Raw genomic sequence first — 17603 nt, 5'->3', positions numbered from 1 at the left:
TGTTTAATCTTCCTAAAATATGCATACCTGTATGGTGATAATTATACATATATAGAAAGAACTTCAACTGAGTTATCCTATAACTATTGTATAATGACTCTCCAAAGATTCCATAGCCTATCAAATAAATATCCAGTACCATGAAAAAAAAATTAGTTACATGCATTGACTAATATTGTTATAAGATTGTTATATTATTGGGGAAGGGTGTAGAAGCACACAGTACAGAAAAGGAAAGACAGTTCAAAACTTCATAGCTGACAAAAAAATGATAACTTCATTTAAGCCTGAATATCTTCATCTAATGGATTGCAGTCTATTACTTCATTTGTCCAAAGTTTTAATTAGCATGAGAAGAATTACATGGAACTATTTTGTCCATTATGCACATGACCACTTGCTATTATCATCAAATCTTTATAATGAAAAGAAGAGAAGCAATATATGCTTGGCATAAATTAAGGTGATTATTAAGATCTATTTCTTCACACCTGAAGGTAGTGATACAAGGCTTTAACTACTCCTTTTGGTTAGGATTTAGAAAACATTTGATTCCACTACATTCTCTCTCTGCCCAAATTTTCCCTACATATTCCAAATGTCACCTCTAAAGTTTGCATGCACGTATTTAATTACTGCAAACCCCAACCTTCAAATAGCACGAAAATACAATGTTTTAATACAATTTGAACAGCATGAATAAAAAATTTTCTAAGCTTTGGTTAGTCATCTATCTCACCTAATAGTCTATAAAATAAAGTGTTACTGGGACTAAATCTCTTTATGCTTGTTCACGAAATTGGGTCTGTCCACAAAGAAAGCTTTCCAAGTATCAAGGTAAGTTGATCTTATATGTGAATTATTGAGATTAATTATTTATAGGTCTATTTCTATGCCTGCATGCCACCTCTTTTCAGAATCATTTACTTATGCTTATTAAGAGACACCTAAATCAGTTTACTGCTTTGATCTTTAATCAAAAGAAGAAAGGAGGAGATAAGATACATGAGAAAATTGTTCCCTCTTGGTACTCAGTTGCCAAGTACAAATTAGCTAGCAGTATGTGGTTCTTAAAAGTTTGTTTGTTTGCTTGTTTGTTTTTTTTGTCACTGTTTCCTTTGCCTTTATCTTGAAAGCAGTGGACTCACTCTCTCACCAAATGCAAATCCACATCCCCAGAAAATAATTCTTAAAGTTTTAGTCCTATTATCTCCTAAAGCTTAGTGTAACTTTTGAAATTTTCCCTATCTATTTAGGGTAGATTTTAATATCCTGAGCTGTGAATTTTAAATCATATGTCAAAAATACATAATAACGCACAAGGTATCATTTGTGAGTAAACCAGAGTACAAAAATTTTATTGGTGACAACTAATTAAAAATTAACAATTAATATATGAATACTTTATTTAAATTTTTATTGTGACAACTAGTTAACAATTAGCATCAATTAATATATGAATACTTTATTACTCTTAGACAAAAACAAAAACATAAAAGACAAGATTATTGCCCTTCATCTGTTAGATATATATCATTATAAAAATGCCAGATCAGTAACAATTTAATGCAAATTCTATCTGCAGTTAAATTTAGAATTCAGAGAATGTAATGAACTACTTATTACCTTATTATAAGCCATGAGCTGGCTTTTTAAAGCCCATTCCCTGTGGTGGAATGCCTTGCTCAGCCTTGAAGCAGGGGAGGGAGAGGCTTGGTCCTGCCTCAACTGAATGTGCCAGGCTTTGTTGACTCTCCATGGGAAGCCTTACCCTTTCTGTGGAGTGGATCAGAGTGGATATGCATAAGGAAGTGCAAGAGAAGGAGGGGAAGGAGGGGTATCTGTGGTTGGTGTGTGAAATGAATAAAAAATAAAATATAAAGAAAGAAATTAAATGAGTCATGGTTTTATTCCAAATACAACCTGAAGAAGAAAGATACTATGAATAGTAAGATATACTCAAAATTTCAATATTACATTTTCTAGACTTATCCTTTTCTGACCACCTGTTCCTCATTTTTGTCTCATTTCACTCTAAAAATAACTTCAAAGTTTACATAGAGAATGTGAACCATAATAAATGGATGACATGTTTGGACATATTTGGATCATAGGTATTAAATAGTCCATATCATATATAGTTCTCTCCCTACATACTTGTGACATTCCTTTTTGAACGAGATTTATTTGCTTGTATTTTTGTGTGGGCGTGTTTTCCCTGCATGTATGCACACCATATGCGTGCAGTGTCATGGAAGTAAGAAGAAGACTCCTGTAACTCCTGGGACTGGAGTTAGAGACAGTATTTGTCATCATGTGGATGCTGAGATTTGAACCTACGTCTTCTGCCATAGCCATTGCTCTTAACCACTGAGGGATCTCTCCAGGCCCCATTTGTGACTTGTACATGAGATGACTTTATGTAACACTTGTTTTTAACTACACTGACTTATTGTTTCCCCATTCTATGAATAATAAAAGTGAATATTAAGACTGCAGAAACAAATAATGTCTTTAAAATCACCAAATACAAAGTGTGACTACTTCCTAAGTAATCATCTCACAGAAAACCTTCAGTATACTAAAAAAAGAGAAAGAAATATTACAATAATATTTACAAAATGTCATTGTAAAACAACTGGGTTTACAAAATGTCATTATAAAATAGACCTGTATATATGTGTTAACAAATAACTAATCCTCAAGTGAAACAAGCACATCAGTCAACATTCATAGATTCACATTTTATATTTCATTCTTGATTAGGAGATAAAAGTACTTACAACTCTGTACTGAGCATGGCATATAAATTTCTCTGCTTGATTGATAAACAAATAAATTAAAACATTTCCCTAGAAAATCACATTATATAACAAACAGATATTTCTCAAAAGGCACATCTTATTCTGGCTTTCTACTGCCACTAATAGTGGGGATTTCGTGGTCAGTCTCCTTTGAAGGTTCAGCCATGTCTTTATATCTCTCCCCACGATGTTTTTCCAGATATGGGCCCCAGTTAGAAGCTGGTCTACAGCAGCTTATGATACGCTGAAAAGCAATAACAAAATCTCTCTATTAGAATTTAAGTGCTATCATCTTTTTTTAAAAGCAAGTATTAAACTACACTTTTATTGTAAGTACCTTTGCTAGCACCAATGATATAGCAATCAAAGAAATATGACAGCCTAGATTCTTAAAACACCACCAAACAAGAAATTGTAGACAAAAATATTGTTCCTAATTGTTAATAGAATTATTCTACTAAACCAAAACATAATGATTTAAGAAGAAAGGTAGATGAACCAATTAGAATAACAGTGGCATTCTAGGTAGCTTTCCTAAATTCATTTCCGTCCTTGTCACAGAGGGTCAGATGTGCAACTGGAATATATTTCAAAAACTGAGATAAGGTCTACTTATTTGGATCTGTTCTTGGATATGCATAGGAATTTATTGAAATTAAGTCTCTTAAGCTTATCTTGTCATTATTCTAGTATGAGACTTAACTCTATCACCCTAGGCCTCTGTGGAAGAAAGATGATTCAAGGGCTATAAAAGATACAAGACAATTTAAGCTCATTCAGTTTAGATACACTATTAGGATTCATATTATAGCCAGATGAAGATTCAAAAGAGATTATATATAGAAGAAACAACTGAGTCACATGCTTTTTGACATCTACAGGATGATTGGGCAAATAAATAGATCACAATTGTTGCATGCTGAAGAGTGTAATAGGGCCTGAGGAAACAGTAACAAATGTCTACAAAAAAACTGATAGTAAAATACAAGTAGATATACAAATTATATTACCATATGTATTATTTATTACCATATATTTTAATAACATATATTATATAATATAATCTCAAGCATGATAATACAAGATGTAGAAGTAATCATAGGGAAGGAAGAGTGATTATTTTCAACCCATGTACTCTGTTATATCTTCTACATAATTAATCTGCCTTTATCACAAATGCTTATATAAAATAAGAATTCAATGTGCTTACTTGAACAATGTTTCCTTCAGCCTGGATTATTTTTATGATTGCCATAATTGGTATCCAAATAATGCAGAAAATAATCATACACCAGCCTAGGGCAACTCCCCAGTCAGGATATGGAATATCACCATAATCAGGTCTATGAAATTTCACCAGTGACCAAACTAGAATGGCCTAAGAAAGTAAAGCATTAAAAAGACAAAGTTAAAGACTAAACTTAGTGCTATTAATGAGTCACAATTTGAAGTTTATCAAACAATAAAATGAGGCTATAATTAAGAAACTAAGACAAATGGATAACAAGTCAGAAGATAAGAACATAAAATGAACCAAATCTTTAGTTTTGCTTAAAGAAATTTTGAAAATTTAAAGCCACCACTTATCCACAGAAGATCTATTTACTCAATATCAAGACCCTTGATTATACGTAAAATAAATCTGAAATTTATTTTACTAAATAAAGCCTTTGATGCCTTTTCTTTTACATTATTTCTTGTGTGTGTGGATGTTTTGCCTGCATGTCTGTTTGTGTCATGTGCCTTCCTGGTGCCGATGGATGCCAGAAGAAGACAACAGATGCCTTCAAACTTGAATTACAGTTGTAAACTGCTATGCAGATGCTGGGAATGAAACCTAGTTCTTTTGGAAGAGCAACTAGTGCTCTTACCCAGGGAGTAATAATTTTTTTATTTTTGGAAATAGGTTCCCCCTATTTATTCCTGGATAGCCTGGGTGTAGAACAGGTTGGCCTTGAACTCAGAATCATATTCCTGCTTTCTGGCACTTGAGTTCTGGGATTAAGCACGTCTACCTCTGTGACAAACCATTTCCTTTTTAAGAGATAAACAAAAGTATAAAAATTGACAAAGTTGAGTGCCATATTATGCTTTCATATATGAGTTTACTGTGTAATGTGTATATCAGGCTAAATACTTACCACCTAAAATGTTACCCTTTATGGCAATTGTTTACATAATTCTTTCTCCTATTATAAATTTTATAATTACATAGAATACTATCATCCATTGTTTTCCTCCTATGCAATTATATAGCAGAATTTCTTGCTCCAACTAAACTCCAACTTAGTGTCTACGCATCAGCCCCACCTCTACTGTCCTTGACCTCTGACTACTGCCGTTTTAGTCTCACCTCAGCTATATATTTATTTAAGTTGCTCATCTATGTGAGTTTCTGCTGCACTGCTTTTACTCTCACTGGCTTATTCCACTTAACATTGTTCGTTTCCATTCATGCCAAAATTGTAAAGACTTGTTTATTATCTGGCTTAATAGAGTTCTCTACCCCCCACTCCATAACTCACATTTAAAAACATGGTACTGGCACATGTTTAGCAAAGCACAATTCCCGCCTAGGCTCTTGACCACAGAAGTTTGATGTAAGTTCAAGTAGTGTGGCAAACAAATGTAAGACTCATCTGAATTCTCAACACTCAAAGAATGAGGAGTTCAAGGTAATACTCAGCTACATACTAATTTCAAGGCCACCCTGAAATACAGAAGACCCTCCCTCATAAAAAGGGGATAAAATTCAATAAACACTTCTCAACCTGTGGGTCTTGACCCTTAGGAGTCCATGAACCTTTTCACAGGGGTTACCTAAGACCATTGGAAAACAGAATTATTTATATTACAATTTTTAACAGCAGCAAAATTACAGTCATGAAGTAATAATAAAAATAATTTTACAGTTGGCTGGTCGCCATAACATGAGGAACAGTATTAAACAGGCAAAGCATTTGGAAGGTTGAAAGCCACTTTTTAAAATGACTTTTAGATATTTCTCAAAATTTACTAGAAATAAGTAAGACATTTTGGGGAATTTCTGGAAGCTATTCTCTGACTTAAATTATTGTTTAACTGATACACATACACACACATGCATGTGTAACACATATTTACATATGTGAAAAGAAGAGAACCAGATGGGCCAGTGAGGGAATTATTGAGAACAAAGTTAAAGCATACATGTATACATACATATGAAGGTTCATGTATTTACTAACTTAAACGTAAGTTTTCAAAAGCTACCAATCAGGCCTTATATGGGAAAAAGTCTTTAATCCCTGTTTCCAGGAGGCAAGCACAGGCAGATCCTTGGGAGTTCAAGGTCAGCCTGTCTACATAAGGAATGACAGACCAGTTAGGGCTACATAATAACACTCTGGCTCAAACAAAAAAAAAAAAGCCTGTTACCAATCAGTACTCAATGAATACTAGGAATTTATTTTCTTTCTTTGCTTTAATCTATTTCAAGTCTCATCCAAGGAGACACACTGCCAAAAGTGCTCAACTTTCAGAGACACCTCCATTGTGAATACTCCCCAAGAGATTGAAGTCTAACTTTTATGAGTTTGAAGTACATGTGCAGCTTTTGGAGATCACTTGGGAAGCTAAGCGAAATCTCTATTGCAAGCTTTTTCAGTATCCTATAAGGTGGTGGATTAGAATAGTAATTAAAGAGTAGATTAGAAATGAGTGTACTCTGTTCCAAGGGATATTGGAGTGTTATCAGAAAATTTAAAAAGAAAGAAATAACTCCAACCAAGGTGTCTTAGTATGCAAAGCAGACTGTCATCAAGATGGAGGACTGGAGTTCAATCCCTGGAAACTACATGATGAAAAAAGAGACTTGACTCCCACAGGTTGTCCTCTGACAAAGAGCACTCCTTCCCTCTATCCTCTCTTTGTAGGTTGAAAAATAAATGAAAGAACAGCTGAGAATATAGAAAAGCAGAGGATGACATGATGAAATGGAATGACCCATGCATAGCTACCCAGTTTGGGGAAGAGAAAGAGAACCCAATCTAAGCGACAAACCACAAACCTCTGATAAAAGAGCCTGACAATCCTAATCATATCACAAGCCAATAGTTATCACAAATCTTGAATCTGTTTATAGCATTTGGTGAAACAGTGACTCATCCTGTGTCACACCACTGGAGAGGAAATCTATTTTGCTATTCTCCAAGTCTTATAGTGAGTATGACTGGGGCCCAACTAGACTCAATAGCCCTCTCCAGTGTCATGCAATAGGCCCCATTCACTTAATAATTGCTGACACTTGCAGCCCCAAGCCAAGTTCAGTGGACAACCTAATGTCTGTAGGTCTCATGTGTCACTGCAGGCAAGGCTGAAAGCTTCCTGAGACTCTGTCTAAGCTGAATTTTCATCTTCTACCCCTTTCTGATAATCCCCTAAGGTGTTTGAGATTTAGCAGGATTTCAAAACACTGAGGTTAGTCTTCAGTACATATCTCAGTGACAAGCTTACAAGTGACATTAGCCACCTTGCATATAAAAACTAGAGATTTTTATCCATGGTTGAATCTCCCCATGGGTTTCAAAGCTAAGTGTAGGTAAAAGACTTCCTGGTATACACAAAAAGGAAACTCCTGAAAAGAAATAAGTATTACTGGATGTTTGATGCTGAACTGGCTCAGGATACGTCTACAAGGTAAGAAAGACAGGAGACTCCATTGAATCCACACCTCTAGATAGCAGACTATAGATGAAAGAAAATCAGAAAGAAAGGGTGTTCTAATACATTGTAATCTTTTTTGGAAAATATAAACAATGGAAATTTATTGTCATAATAAAGAATGAAAATACAATATTTGCAGAAAGTAAGTAGAATTGAAGATCATTATGCTAAGCAAAATAAGTTGGACTCAGGTAAAAAATCATCATATATTTTTCATTATGCAGAATGGGATACCACTCAGTGATGGACTGCTTCCTGAGATAACAAATGGTCTAGTTGCAATTACCAGTAGGACTAGAAAAGAAAGGGTTAAGAAGTCTTATTTTATTGAAAAGACTTTTTCAAATAAGGGCAATATTTAGCAACAGCTTTAAAGACATCTAGCGAGGCTAGATACATATGAATGTTTAGATTTTTTAAATATAGTCCTACTCACTATTTAAAAGTGATATCAAATATTAAAACACAAAATCTAATACATCCATCAACAATGAAATACTATGCCATGGAAGTGATTCGAATGTAACTATTCCATGATGTTCTCTAGGAAATTCTTTGAATGTTGTGAGAGCAACAACACATCTTTAAAACTATGCTACTTTCCACTTGTGTGATTAACTCTGAGCAGCAAAAATCCTCTTGTGAACTGTTCAATTTTAGCACTCAGGAACATAATCTACTGGACCATTCTTTGATGATCTTGTATCTATAGCTCAAAAATAATCAAGAAACTATCACTTACTTTTCCTCAGCTCCTAAGTAGTGTCTATCATTAAATTTATCATATAAACCATTGTATATATTGACACAAGTGAGTTTATTTTTAGCAATTTAAGATAATAAATACCTCATCCATCAACCAAAAATGTATACTGAATGTTATTAATATCTTAATTTTATTTTTTAAAAAATTATTTAGAGACATCATCTAGCTGTGCAGTGGTGGACTATGCCTTTAATCTCAGTACTCGGGAGGCAGAGGCAGGCAGATATGTATGGGTTTGAGGCCAGTCTTGTCTACAGAGTAAGTTTCAGGACAGTCAGGACTATAAAGACATGTCTCAAAAAACCACAACAATAAAAAAATTAAAAAAAAATGAAGATAGCATCTGGTTCTCATAAGGCTTTGTATTTTCTGGAAGAGAAGTTAAGAAATGGCTCACCATATCTTTCAGAGAATGAGTAAATTTATGATTTACTTTTGTTTATCCTACTGATGATTGCATCCTATTGTTCATTTTAAGTTGTTGATACCTTTAGTTCTATAGATAGCTATTTTTGTCTCAAATGTGAAATGTTCAAACCAATGGCATCAAAAATAATATTGCAAAGGACATTTTAATTCAAACAATGTGAAGGCACCAGTAGTAAAAACTACAAACTTGAAAAATATTCACCTGATGGAGGAAGGTCATTGGCTAATAAAGAAACTGCTTTGGCCCATTTGATAGGCCAGCCTTTAGGTGGGTGGAGTAAACAGAACAGAATGCTGGGGGGAAGAGGAATTGAGCTCATATGCCTTAGCTCTGCTCTCCGGGGCAGATGCGATGAAGCTCCGACCCAGGATGGACGTAGGCTAGAATCTTCCCTGTAAGCGCACCTCGGTCCTACACACATTAATAGAAATGGGCCAGGCAGTGTTTTAATGAATACAGTTTGTGTGTTGTTATTTCAGGGTATAAGCTAGCCAGGTGGCCAGGAGCCAGGCTGTGGGAAGAGTCCCGCAGCTCTTACTACTTTCACCCCCCATATTCTTTACTTATTTTCCCTAATGGGAATTGTTCATCAAGTTCCTTACTAACTTCAAAGGTATGAGTTATTTTATTGACACCAAATTCATTGTATATTATTACTTACACACAATAGGACAGGCGTGATGACAAACCAGCAAGCTCTCCACCAGAGCCAAAATATCCATCTCTTTGCTCCAATCATCATTTCTATGTCTTCAATGAATCTATTCCCTCCTACAGATAACAATTCCACATGATGAGCCCTTTCTTACACGGTTCCTTAGAGATTGACATACATATTATCCTTTTTCATTTAAGCATGTTCCTAAAAGTCATCAGTGAAGCACACACCTGGAATTCCATCTCATTCATAATGTATTTTGCTCAACAGATCACATTTTACTATTATATGTGCTATTAAAATTGGATGATTACATATTCTTTTTTGTATTTTAATGTTTTTTATTTTTATTTTATTGATTTTACTGAGCTCTACATTTTTCTCTGGTCCCCTCCCTGCCTCTCCCATACCCTTTAACCCTCACCAAGGTCCCTAATGAAAAGGAATCAAATGATGCTATATAAGACTTATAAACTAATCGGCGATCACCATTTACCATAAATCCAGATGATTCCTAAAATTTCCAAGATAGCTGCAATCAAAATGCCCCATCCAGCACAGAAGTGATCAATCAAATGAACCCAGTAAATTCCAGCCTACAGAAAACAAAACAGAAAGAAAAACAAGCTCACACCAGTTATTTACAACAATATTTTCACTACTTTTTGTAAAGTATCCAAATAGAATACATTTTTAAACAATATATTAAAGGATGTTTCCTGTATAAACTCAAATATGTGTTTAATTGCTTAAAATTCCAAACAGGTATTTTTTTATAATATACTATGACACTGACAAAATGCAAGCATTTAAAACACATGATTATGTACATGGCATATAGTATCTATGAGCTCTGTAATAGCGAAGAAAAATAAAATCTTGTTACTTAGAAAATTGTTATTATTGGGCTTCCTCCTCTGAAAAAATATATACTAGCGAAGTTACAAAGAAGAAATTGTTGAAATGCGGAAGGCATCATAAATAGAAATTGGACCTGGCGTGAAACACCCCCTTGAATCTTAGCATATTTGTTTAGATTTAAAAGTATAGTCCAACTAATACTTGTCTACAGAAGTTAAAGGCTAAACTGTACCTGAGTCACACAGACGAGACCAAGGAGAAACAGAACCAAGCAGCAACCCAATGTTATAGGAACTCTCATGCGTTTCATTGCTTTGGGAAACAAATCTTGAATTGTTGTTGTAATTGTTTCTAGAGGAGGGGAAATGGGTTATTACATTTCAACTGAGTAAGACTAATACAGAATTCAATATCTATTAATCAAATTCATACATATAAACTGGGAGTATTCTCTGGACATTGCTCTTTTCTAAGTCAAGAAGGTTCTCTTTCACATTGTTTTTAGTTTGGTTTTCAAGACAGGGCTGTCCTATAACTCTGAAGACCAGGCTGACCTCAAACTCAGAGATTCACCTGCCTCTGCTTCCTGAGTGCTAGGATTTAAAAGTCCTGTGTCACCACTTCCAGGCAAGATCTTTTCTCTTCGTCCCTGGATTTAGCTCCCAGCAGACAGAAGAAGGAAGGAAGAGAGATAAGTGAGTGCAGCACAAGGAAGAGGAGGGGGAGGCAGGGGAGAGAGGAGGAAGAAGTGGACTATGGTAGTTGGGAAGGCAGGCCAGGGAGATAGAAGGGCAGAGATGAAGAGATAGGAAGAAAAAGGTGTGGGAGAAGGAGGAAGGAAGGGAGGAATAGTGTCTTCTAAACAGGAACTTCTCTAAAAGTAGAAAAATATATAAGCCAAAAGATCACAAGAGATATATTTAACATTTTTGAAGGCTTTGGAAATCAACCAGACAAACTTGAGTTTTTCCTATAATAAACTAAGAAAATGTGTTATGTAAGACAATGTTATAAAATTGTTTCAAAATATTTATTTGTATGCCTTATAGAAATTTCTTCTGTGTATATAGAATCATATGTATGAAATGTTATTCCATCAGTGTGTGTGTGTGTGTGTGCTCAGCCACAAATGGGACACATGCACACGTAGACACACACACACACACACACACACACACACACACATGCACCGAGACCCCAAGGCTTAGGAACCATCACAGAAGGCAGAAAGATTTGAAAAGCCAGAGGTCATAGAATAAGACTGGTGCAGGGGTTTTCTTCTGGTCATGACAGAACCAATGCCCTCCTGAACTCACAGCAGCTGTGACTGTCTGCACAACATTAATACCCAGCCTAGAGTGGGAGGGGCCATGTGTTCACACCCTTAACTGGAAAGTTAGTGACAGTTGACGACTTTTAGTTGAGAGTGAGAGTCAGTTTTTTGTAAAGGTGTGGCAGTTGGAAGATCACCCAAGTTCTAGGAGATGGCCCCATACCCACTATGTATGTGGACAGAAAAACTGGACTCAGTGGCTTATTAAAGAAAAAAAAAGAAGACATGAAGTCTGGAAGAATATAGAGGTGAGGGTGGATCTGGAAAATGTCAGGGTGAATTTGATCTAAATACATTGTATGAAATTCTCAAAGAACTAATAAAACTAAAATAATTTTCAAATTTGTTTCCAATTTTCTAGCTGTATGCCTTAAAAAATTCTTTTATATATACAGAGCCATACATAACATAAGTGCCTTCATTGTGTGAAATTTGTGATATTTGTGTGTGTGAGCATATGCAAGGACATGTGGAGGGGTGCATGTACACCTGTGTGTTCCATGTAAGTGAGCAGAGATCAATCTCATTTATTGTTTCTCAAGTGCTTTCCATCATGTTGGGTTTTTGGGTTTTTTGTTGTTGTTGTTGTTGTTTTTTTGAGACAGTTTGTCACTGAACCCGTAGCTCACAAATGGACTCTACTGACTGTCCCATGACTCACCCCATCCCTCCAGAATGGGATTTTAGGGGTGTACCACATTGCCCATATTTTATAAGGATACAGGAGCTCACACTAAGGTCGTGATGACTGAACAGCAATTGCTTTTCCAACTAGGACAACTCCCAAGTTGCAGTGTGCAGAGTTTTTAAAAGAGGAATCAAGCCAAGTGGTGGTGCACTCCTTTAATCCCAGCATTTGGGAAACAGAGGCAGGCAGATGTCTGTGAGTTCCAGGACAGCCTGGTCTACAAGAGCGAGTTTCAAGACAGCTAGGGATGTTACACAGAGAAACTCTGTCTTGAAAACAGCAAAAACGAAAAACAACAAAAAAGAGGAATCAAAATAACCATCAATAGGATAATATGTTATCAATTAAATAGATTCATATGTCTTGTTAAAATAGTATATATACCATAAAATGTCATACTCAAATGAAATGCTTAAATAATTTATATTACTGATGAGCATATGATATATATATATATATATATATATATATATATAGAGAGAGAGAGAGAGAGAGAGAGAGATTCATGTATATGTGTATACACATGTGCATGCAGACACAAATGAACCAATTCATTGCCTATCCAAAAAGCTGAGAAATTGTTAATGAGAGTTTTGTTAAAACTCTCTCAAGCAAGAACCAAGTTTTCAGGGAGAAATAAAGTTGTCACAGAAACTGTTCCCAGGTACAGAGGGCAGGAAAGAGAAAATGGTAGCCATTTTTTTCATTATTTTATAAAGTATACATTGAATTAAGAAACAAATACAAAATTCTGACTAAAGGGACCAAAAAATGATTCCTTGTAAAATATTTATCTAGAGAAAATATAATAAAGCATTAATATTTGAGGTTTTTAATGTCAAGTATGTATATTGTGTTTTGTGAATTTAATTTTTAAATTGAAATAACTCATAAACGTTCTTCTCTTAATAGCACCTGAAAGAGATACTAGAATAAAAAAAACAGGATGTTTTCAAATAAAGGAATCAGGAATAAAATATCAGAATTATTTAACACAAAAGGTATTACTTACCAATAGAAGCAAATTGAGAATCCAGACCCAGTGTTAAAAGCATGAAAAAAAATAATATGGACCAAAATGGACCAGCTGGGAGTTGGGCTAGAGCTTCTGGATAGGCAATGAATGCCAAATCAAAACCTAAGAAAAATGTGGAATATTTTAAATTAATTGCCAAGTAAATCTCCACATTTGAACGTTTTCAAAGTAATGTACTTTTAAAATCTCATCATGATTTGACAATGCAATTCATGAATGTACACTCTTTACCAAATTAAATTCTTAAAATGTTTTATTTGGAGGCCAGAGAGAGGGCTTATTGAGTAAAAACACTTGTCATTCAAACTTGATGACCTGAGATCAATCTCTAGAATCTACAGTGAAGAAGAAAGCAGATTTCTGAAACTTGTCCTCTTTTGTCCACACAAACACTGTGACCTGCACATGTCCTCACTCACTCCCTTCCTTTTTCTCCCGCCCTCAATATCCCTCCCTCCACCCATCCCTCCCTTTCTCTAATATACAGTAATAATAAATATACAAAATGTTTGAATTGTTAAGCTAATGTGAATGTGTGACATGAATTAAGCTAAGACAATTTTGTTCATGAAAGTTGTTTTAGAATATTATCACATGTACTCACTCATATGTGGCTTTTAAACATAAAAAAAGAAAATCAGACTACAAATCACAGTCCCAGAGAACCAAGGCCACAATGAAGACCCTAAGAGAGGCAGACATAGATCTAATCTACATGGGAAGTAGAAAAAGACAAGATCTCCTGAATAAATTGGGAGCATTAGGATCATGGGAGAGGGTTGAAGGGGAGGAAAGAGGCAGGGAGGGAAGAAGAGGAAAATGTATAGCTCAATAAAAATCATTTAAAAATTTTAAATCTTTTAATATTTCAGATATTCCTAGGTGCTGGCCTGTGATCAAGGATTCTCTCATCTTTGCCTCTTATCTCTCCATTGGAGTTCTGGTATTGCAGATTTTCACACTGTACAGAGGCACACTACACTTACATGGATTTGAGAGATTTGAACTCAGATCCCCATTCTTAGATAGCAACTGATTTTTTCCATTCCCTAATCAACTGATTGATAGAAAGTGTGATGGTACACGCCTGTTATCCCAGGACTTGGGGTGTGGGGTAAGGGAGGATCAGGAGTTCAAGGTCATTCTCTACCCCACTCAGAGATTGAGACCAGGCTGGGCTGCATGAGACCATATCTCAAAAAACAGTACCAACAATATCAGTGAAGGAGAAGAACATATTTCTTAAATGACAAAATCTTAAGTTCACCTTATTCTAAAATTTATAAAAAGTAAAATGAAATGAAGTTGAACTATCTAGAAAAATAAATATATAGAATAAATTTTGTGGTTGTTGTTACTTTTTGAGACAGGGGCTAAGTAGCCCTGGTTGTTCTGGAATTTATTATGTAGACCAGATTGGCCTTAAATTCACAGAAATCTGCCATCCTCTACCTTCCTGGTGTTAGTATTAAAGGCATGCACCACCATGTCTAGCTGGAATGAATCGAAGTCTTCTGCCATCTTATCAAATGTTTATCCAGAATTATTATGAATAATACAATTTCAGTTTAATTATTATGAATAATAGCATCTCAGTTTACAGATACATGCAAAATTGAATATAATAAAGTTCTAGATGGAATCTCATTTTCAAGTTGATATTACTTTTTAAAAAACACTGTTGTTTGTTCAATTTTTTTCTATGTGTCTCTCAGTTTTAGGTATTTTCAGTTTCTCTGACTTCCCAGAGGATGGAAATAGAACATATATTTATCCTCCTGGATATTGGAAGTAGACAAGATTGCCGGACAAAAATTGGGAACTTGTGGGGTGGGATGGGGGTAAGGGGAAATGGGGAGATACATGTGAAAAGGAGAGGATGGGGAGAATTTGGGGGAATGGGATGATTGGGATAAAGGAAGGGTGGATTGGGAGCAGGGAAGTATATATCTTAATTAAGGGAGTCATTTTAGGGTTGGGAAGAGACTTGAACCTAGAGTGGCTCCCAGGAGCCCAAGGAGATGTCCCCAGCTAGTTCCTTAGGCAGCTGAGGAGAGGGAACCTGAAATGACCCTATCCTATAGCCATACTGATGAATATCTTGCATATCACCATAGGACCTTTATCTGGCGATGGATGGAGATAGAGACAGAGACCTACATTGGAGCACCGGACTGAGCTCCCAAGGTCCAAATGAGGAGCAGAAGGAGGGAGAACAAGAGCAAGGAAGTCAGGACCGGGAGGGGTGCGCCCACCCACTGAGACAGTGGGGCTGATCTATTGGGAGCTCACCAAGGCCAGCTGGACTGGGACTGAAAAAGCATGGGACTCTCTGAACGTGTCGGACAAGGAGTGCTGACTGAGAAGCCAAGGACAATGGCACTGGGTTTTGTTCCTACTTCATGTACTGGCTTTGTGGGAGCCTAGTCTGTTTGGATGTTCACCTTCCTAGACCTGGATGGAGGGAGAAGGACCTTGGACTTCCCACAGGAACCCTGACTGCTCTTTGGACTGGAGAATGAGAGGGAGAGGAATGGGAGGAGGGAGAGTGAAATGGAAGGTGGGGAGGAGGCAGAATTTTTTTTCAAAAAAAAAAAAGAAAGAAATCATAGCATTGGCTTTTAAAGTAGGTTCTATCACTTTCTAAATATTTGCACCTGTGCAAGACATAGTGTTTGTGTGTACCACTGAAATATAAGGAAAGGGACACAAAATGATCTACAAAATCCTTTCTAATACAGGGCTTCTACTATCATCCATACCAAATAAAGATAATAAAAGTTCCCAACTGTCTCGAAAAACCAAAAAAAAAAAAAAAAAAAAGTTCTCAAGAGGTTCCTGCTTAAGAATCCAAGGACTCCTTTTCCACCAGACTTTAGCTGGATAGTAAGCATCCCTTAACTATTGTCTGCAAGGTTAGAAACCTCATTAATCAGATTCCTTGAAAGCTGGACTCAATTATGCACTGAGTCACTTTAATATTCCTATTACATGGATAAGGTTAAAACTTCAAACCCAATACTGTATTTTCACATGGGAAAATTTTGTCATAATTGTTTCTCTCATAAAGCATAGAATTGTGCTGAGTGGTTCATATTAAGGATAAATAAAAATAAAGAAAAAATGTCTTTATTTCATTTTTTTAGGTACTCTCATGCAACCTCAGCTGGCTGGCCTCGATTTCTCTCAGTAGATGAGGTTAGTCTTCAACTTCTATTCCTCCTACCTCGACTTCCTAAGTGCTGTGATTACATGCATATGACACAACACAGGGTTTTTGAGGTACTAGGTAAAAAAACCAGGGCATGGTACTTGCTTGACAAACACTCTCCCAAATTGAACTGTGTTCCCAACATTATGTCTTCTTGAATAACTGCTCCCTAAAATGCTTTTGTGTTTCCAGATCTTTTAGGAACTATTACATTAAAATGTTTTATGTAAGATGGAGCAGTAAATAAATAACTCTAATCATAAGTATAGATGCCTGTAAATTAGACCAGAATTTCACAAGTGAGCTATATGCAATTAAATTTCAGGAGCATCCAGAATTGTATACCTGATTTTACAACTTGAGAGACTTCCTTTCCAGATATATGAGCCATATGTCCCAATATAGAAAAAATTGCAAACCCAGCAAACACACTTGTCAGGCAGTTTGTCAAGCAAACTACAATGGCATCAGAGTAACAGTTGTTGTTAAACTTGTTGTAAGATGATAAAGCGACTAGGCCACCCCAAGCGACAGAAAGGGAATAAAATATCTGGGTAGCAGCATCTTTCCAAACCTGTAAGAGAAATTTTAAAAACTTTTAAACATGTACTGTTAAATTTAACTCATAGAAAAGAGTATGCAAGTAAATATAAATGCACATTAAAAAATAATGAAATGAATGCCTAAATGTCAACCATCAAGAGGAAGAAAACAATGGTATGAGCTTTTTCAATTTTTTGTGTTTTTTATACTTCAGTAGTAACTGTGGGCTGCAACCCTTGCATATCAGATATTTACATTATGATTCATAACAGTAGCAAAATTACAGATATGAAGTAGCAATAAAAATAATTTTATGATCACCACAATATAAGGAACTGTATTAAAGGGAAAGTTGAGAACCATTGCTCTATAGCATTGGCAACATTTCGTCAACTTTTGTCTTGTTTGACCTAATCTAAAGGCTTTAAATCAAGAGTTCTGATTAGACTCATTACTTACCAAAATTAGCATTTTCCACAGTGTAATGATCGTTCTGTCTTTTTAATAGACAAGCCACGCCCACTCCCTTCCCCATCTGCTGAGACAGGCTGATCTGCAGCTTCCAGCCT

At 35.7% G+C, this 17603-nt stretch overlaps 1 protein-coding gene across 1 annotated transcript in view; it reads right to left on the bottom strand.

Annotated features, from left to right (window-relative positions):
* Positions 1 to 2901: 2901 nt before the first annotated feature.
* The window catches only part of Slc6a14 (solute carrier family 6 member 14), a 30062-nt gene continuing 15360 nt past the window's right edge, over positions 2902 to 17603 (bottom strand). The window contains exons 8-14 of the mRNA XM_005369535.2: positions 16837 to 17065; positions 13257 to 13382; positions 10456 to 10574; positions 9859 to 9958; positions 9366 to 9475; positions 4015 to 4182; positions 2902 to 3048 (exon numbers count right to left, since the gene is read on the bottom strand). Coding sequence (XP_005369592.1) covers positions 2902 to 3048; positions 4015 to 4182; positions 9366 to 9475; positions 9859 to 9958; positions 10456 to 10574; positions 13257 to 13382; positions 16837 to 17065 — 999 coding nt within the window. The remainder of the gene's footprint in view (positions 3049 to 4014; positions 4183 to 9365; positions 9476 to 9858; positions 9959 to 10455; positions 10575 to 13256; positions 13383 to 16836; positions 17066 to 17603) is intronic.

Source organism: Microtus ochrogaster, unplaced genomic scaffold, assembly GCF_000317375.1.
Source record: "Microtus ochrogaster isolate Prairie Vole_2 unplaced genomic scaffold, MicOch1.0 UNK50, whole genome shotgun sequence".
Taxonomy (NCBI): Eukaryota; Metazoa; Chordata; class Mammalia; order Rodentia; family Cricetidae; genus Microtus; species Microtus ochrogaster.
Note: the sequence above shows the minus strand (reverse complement) of the source record. Positions and strands in the feature narration are given on the sequence as shown.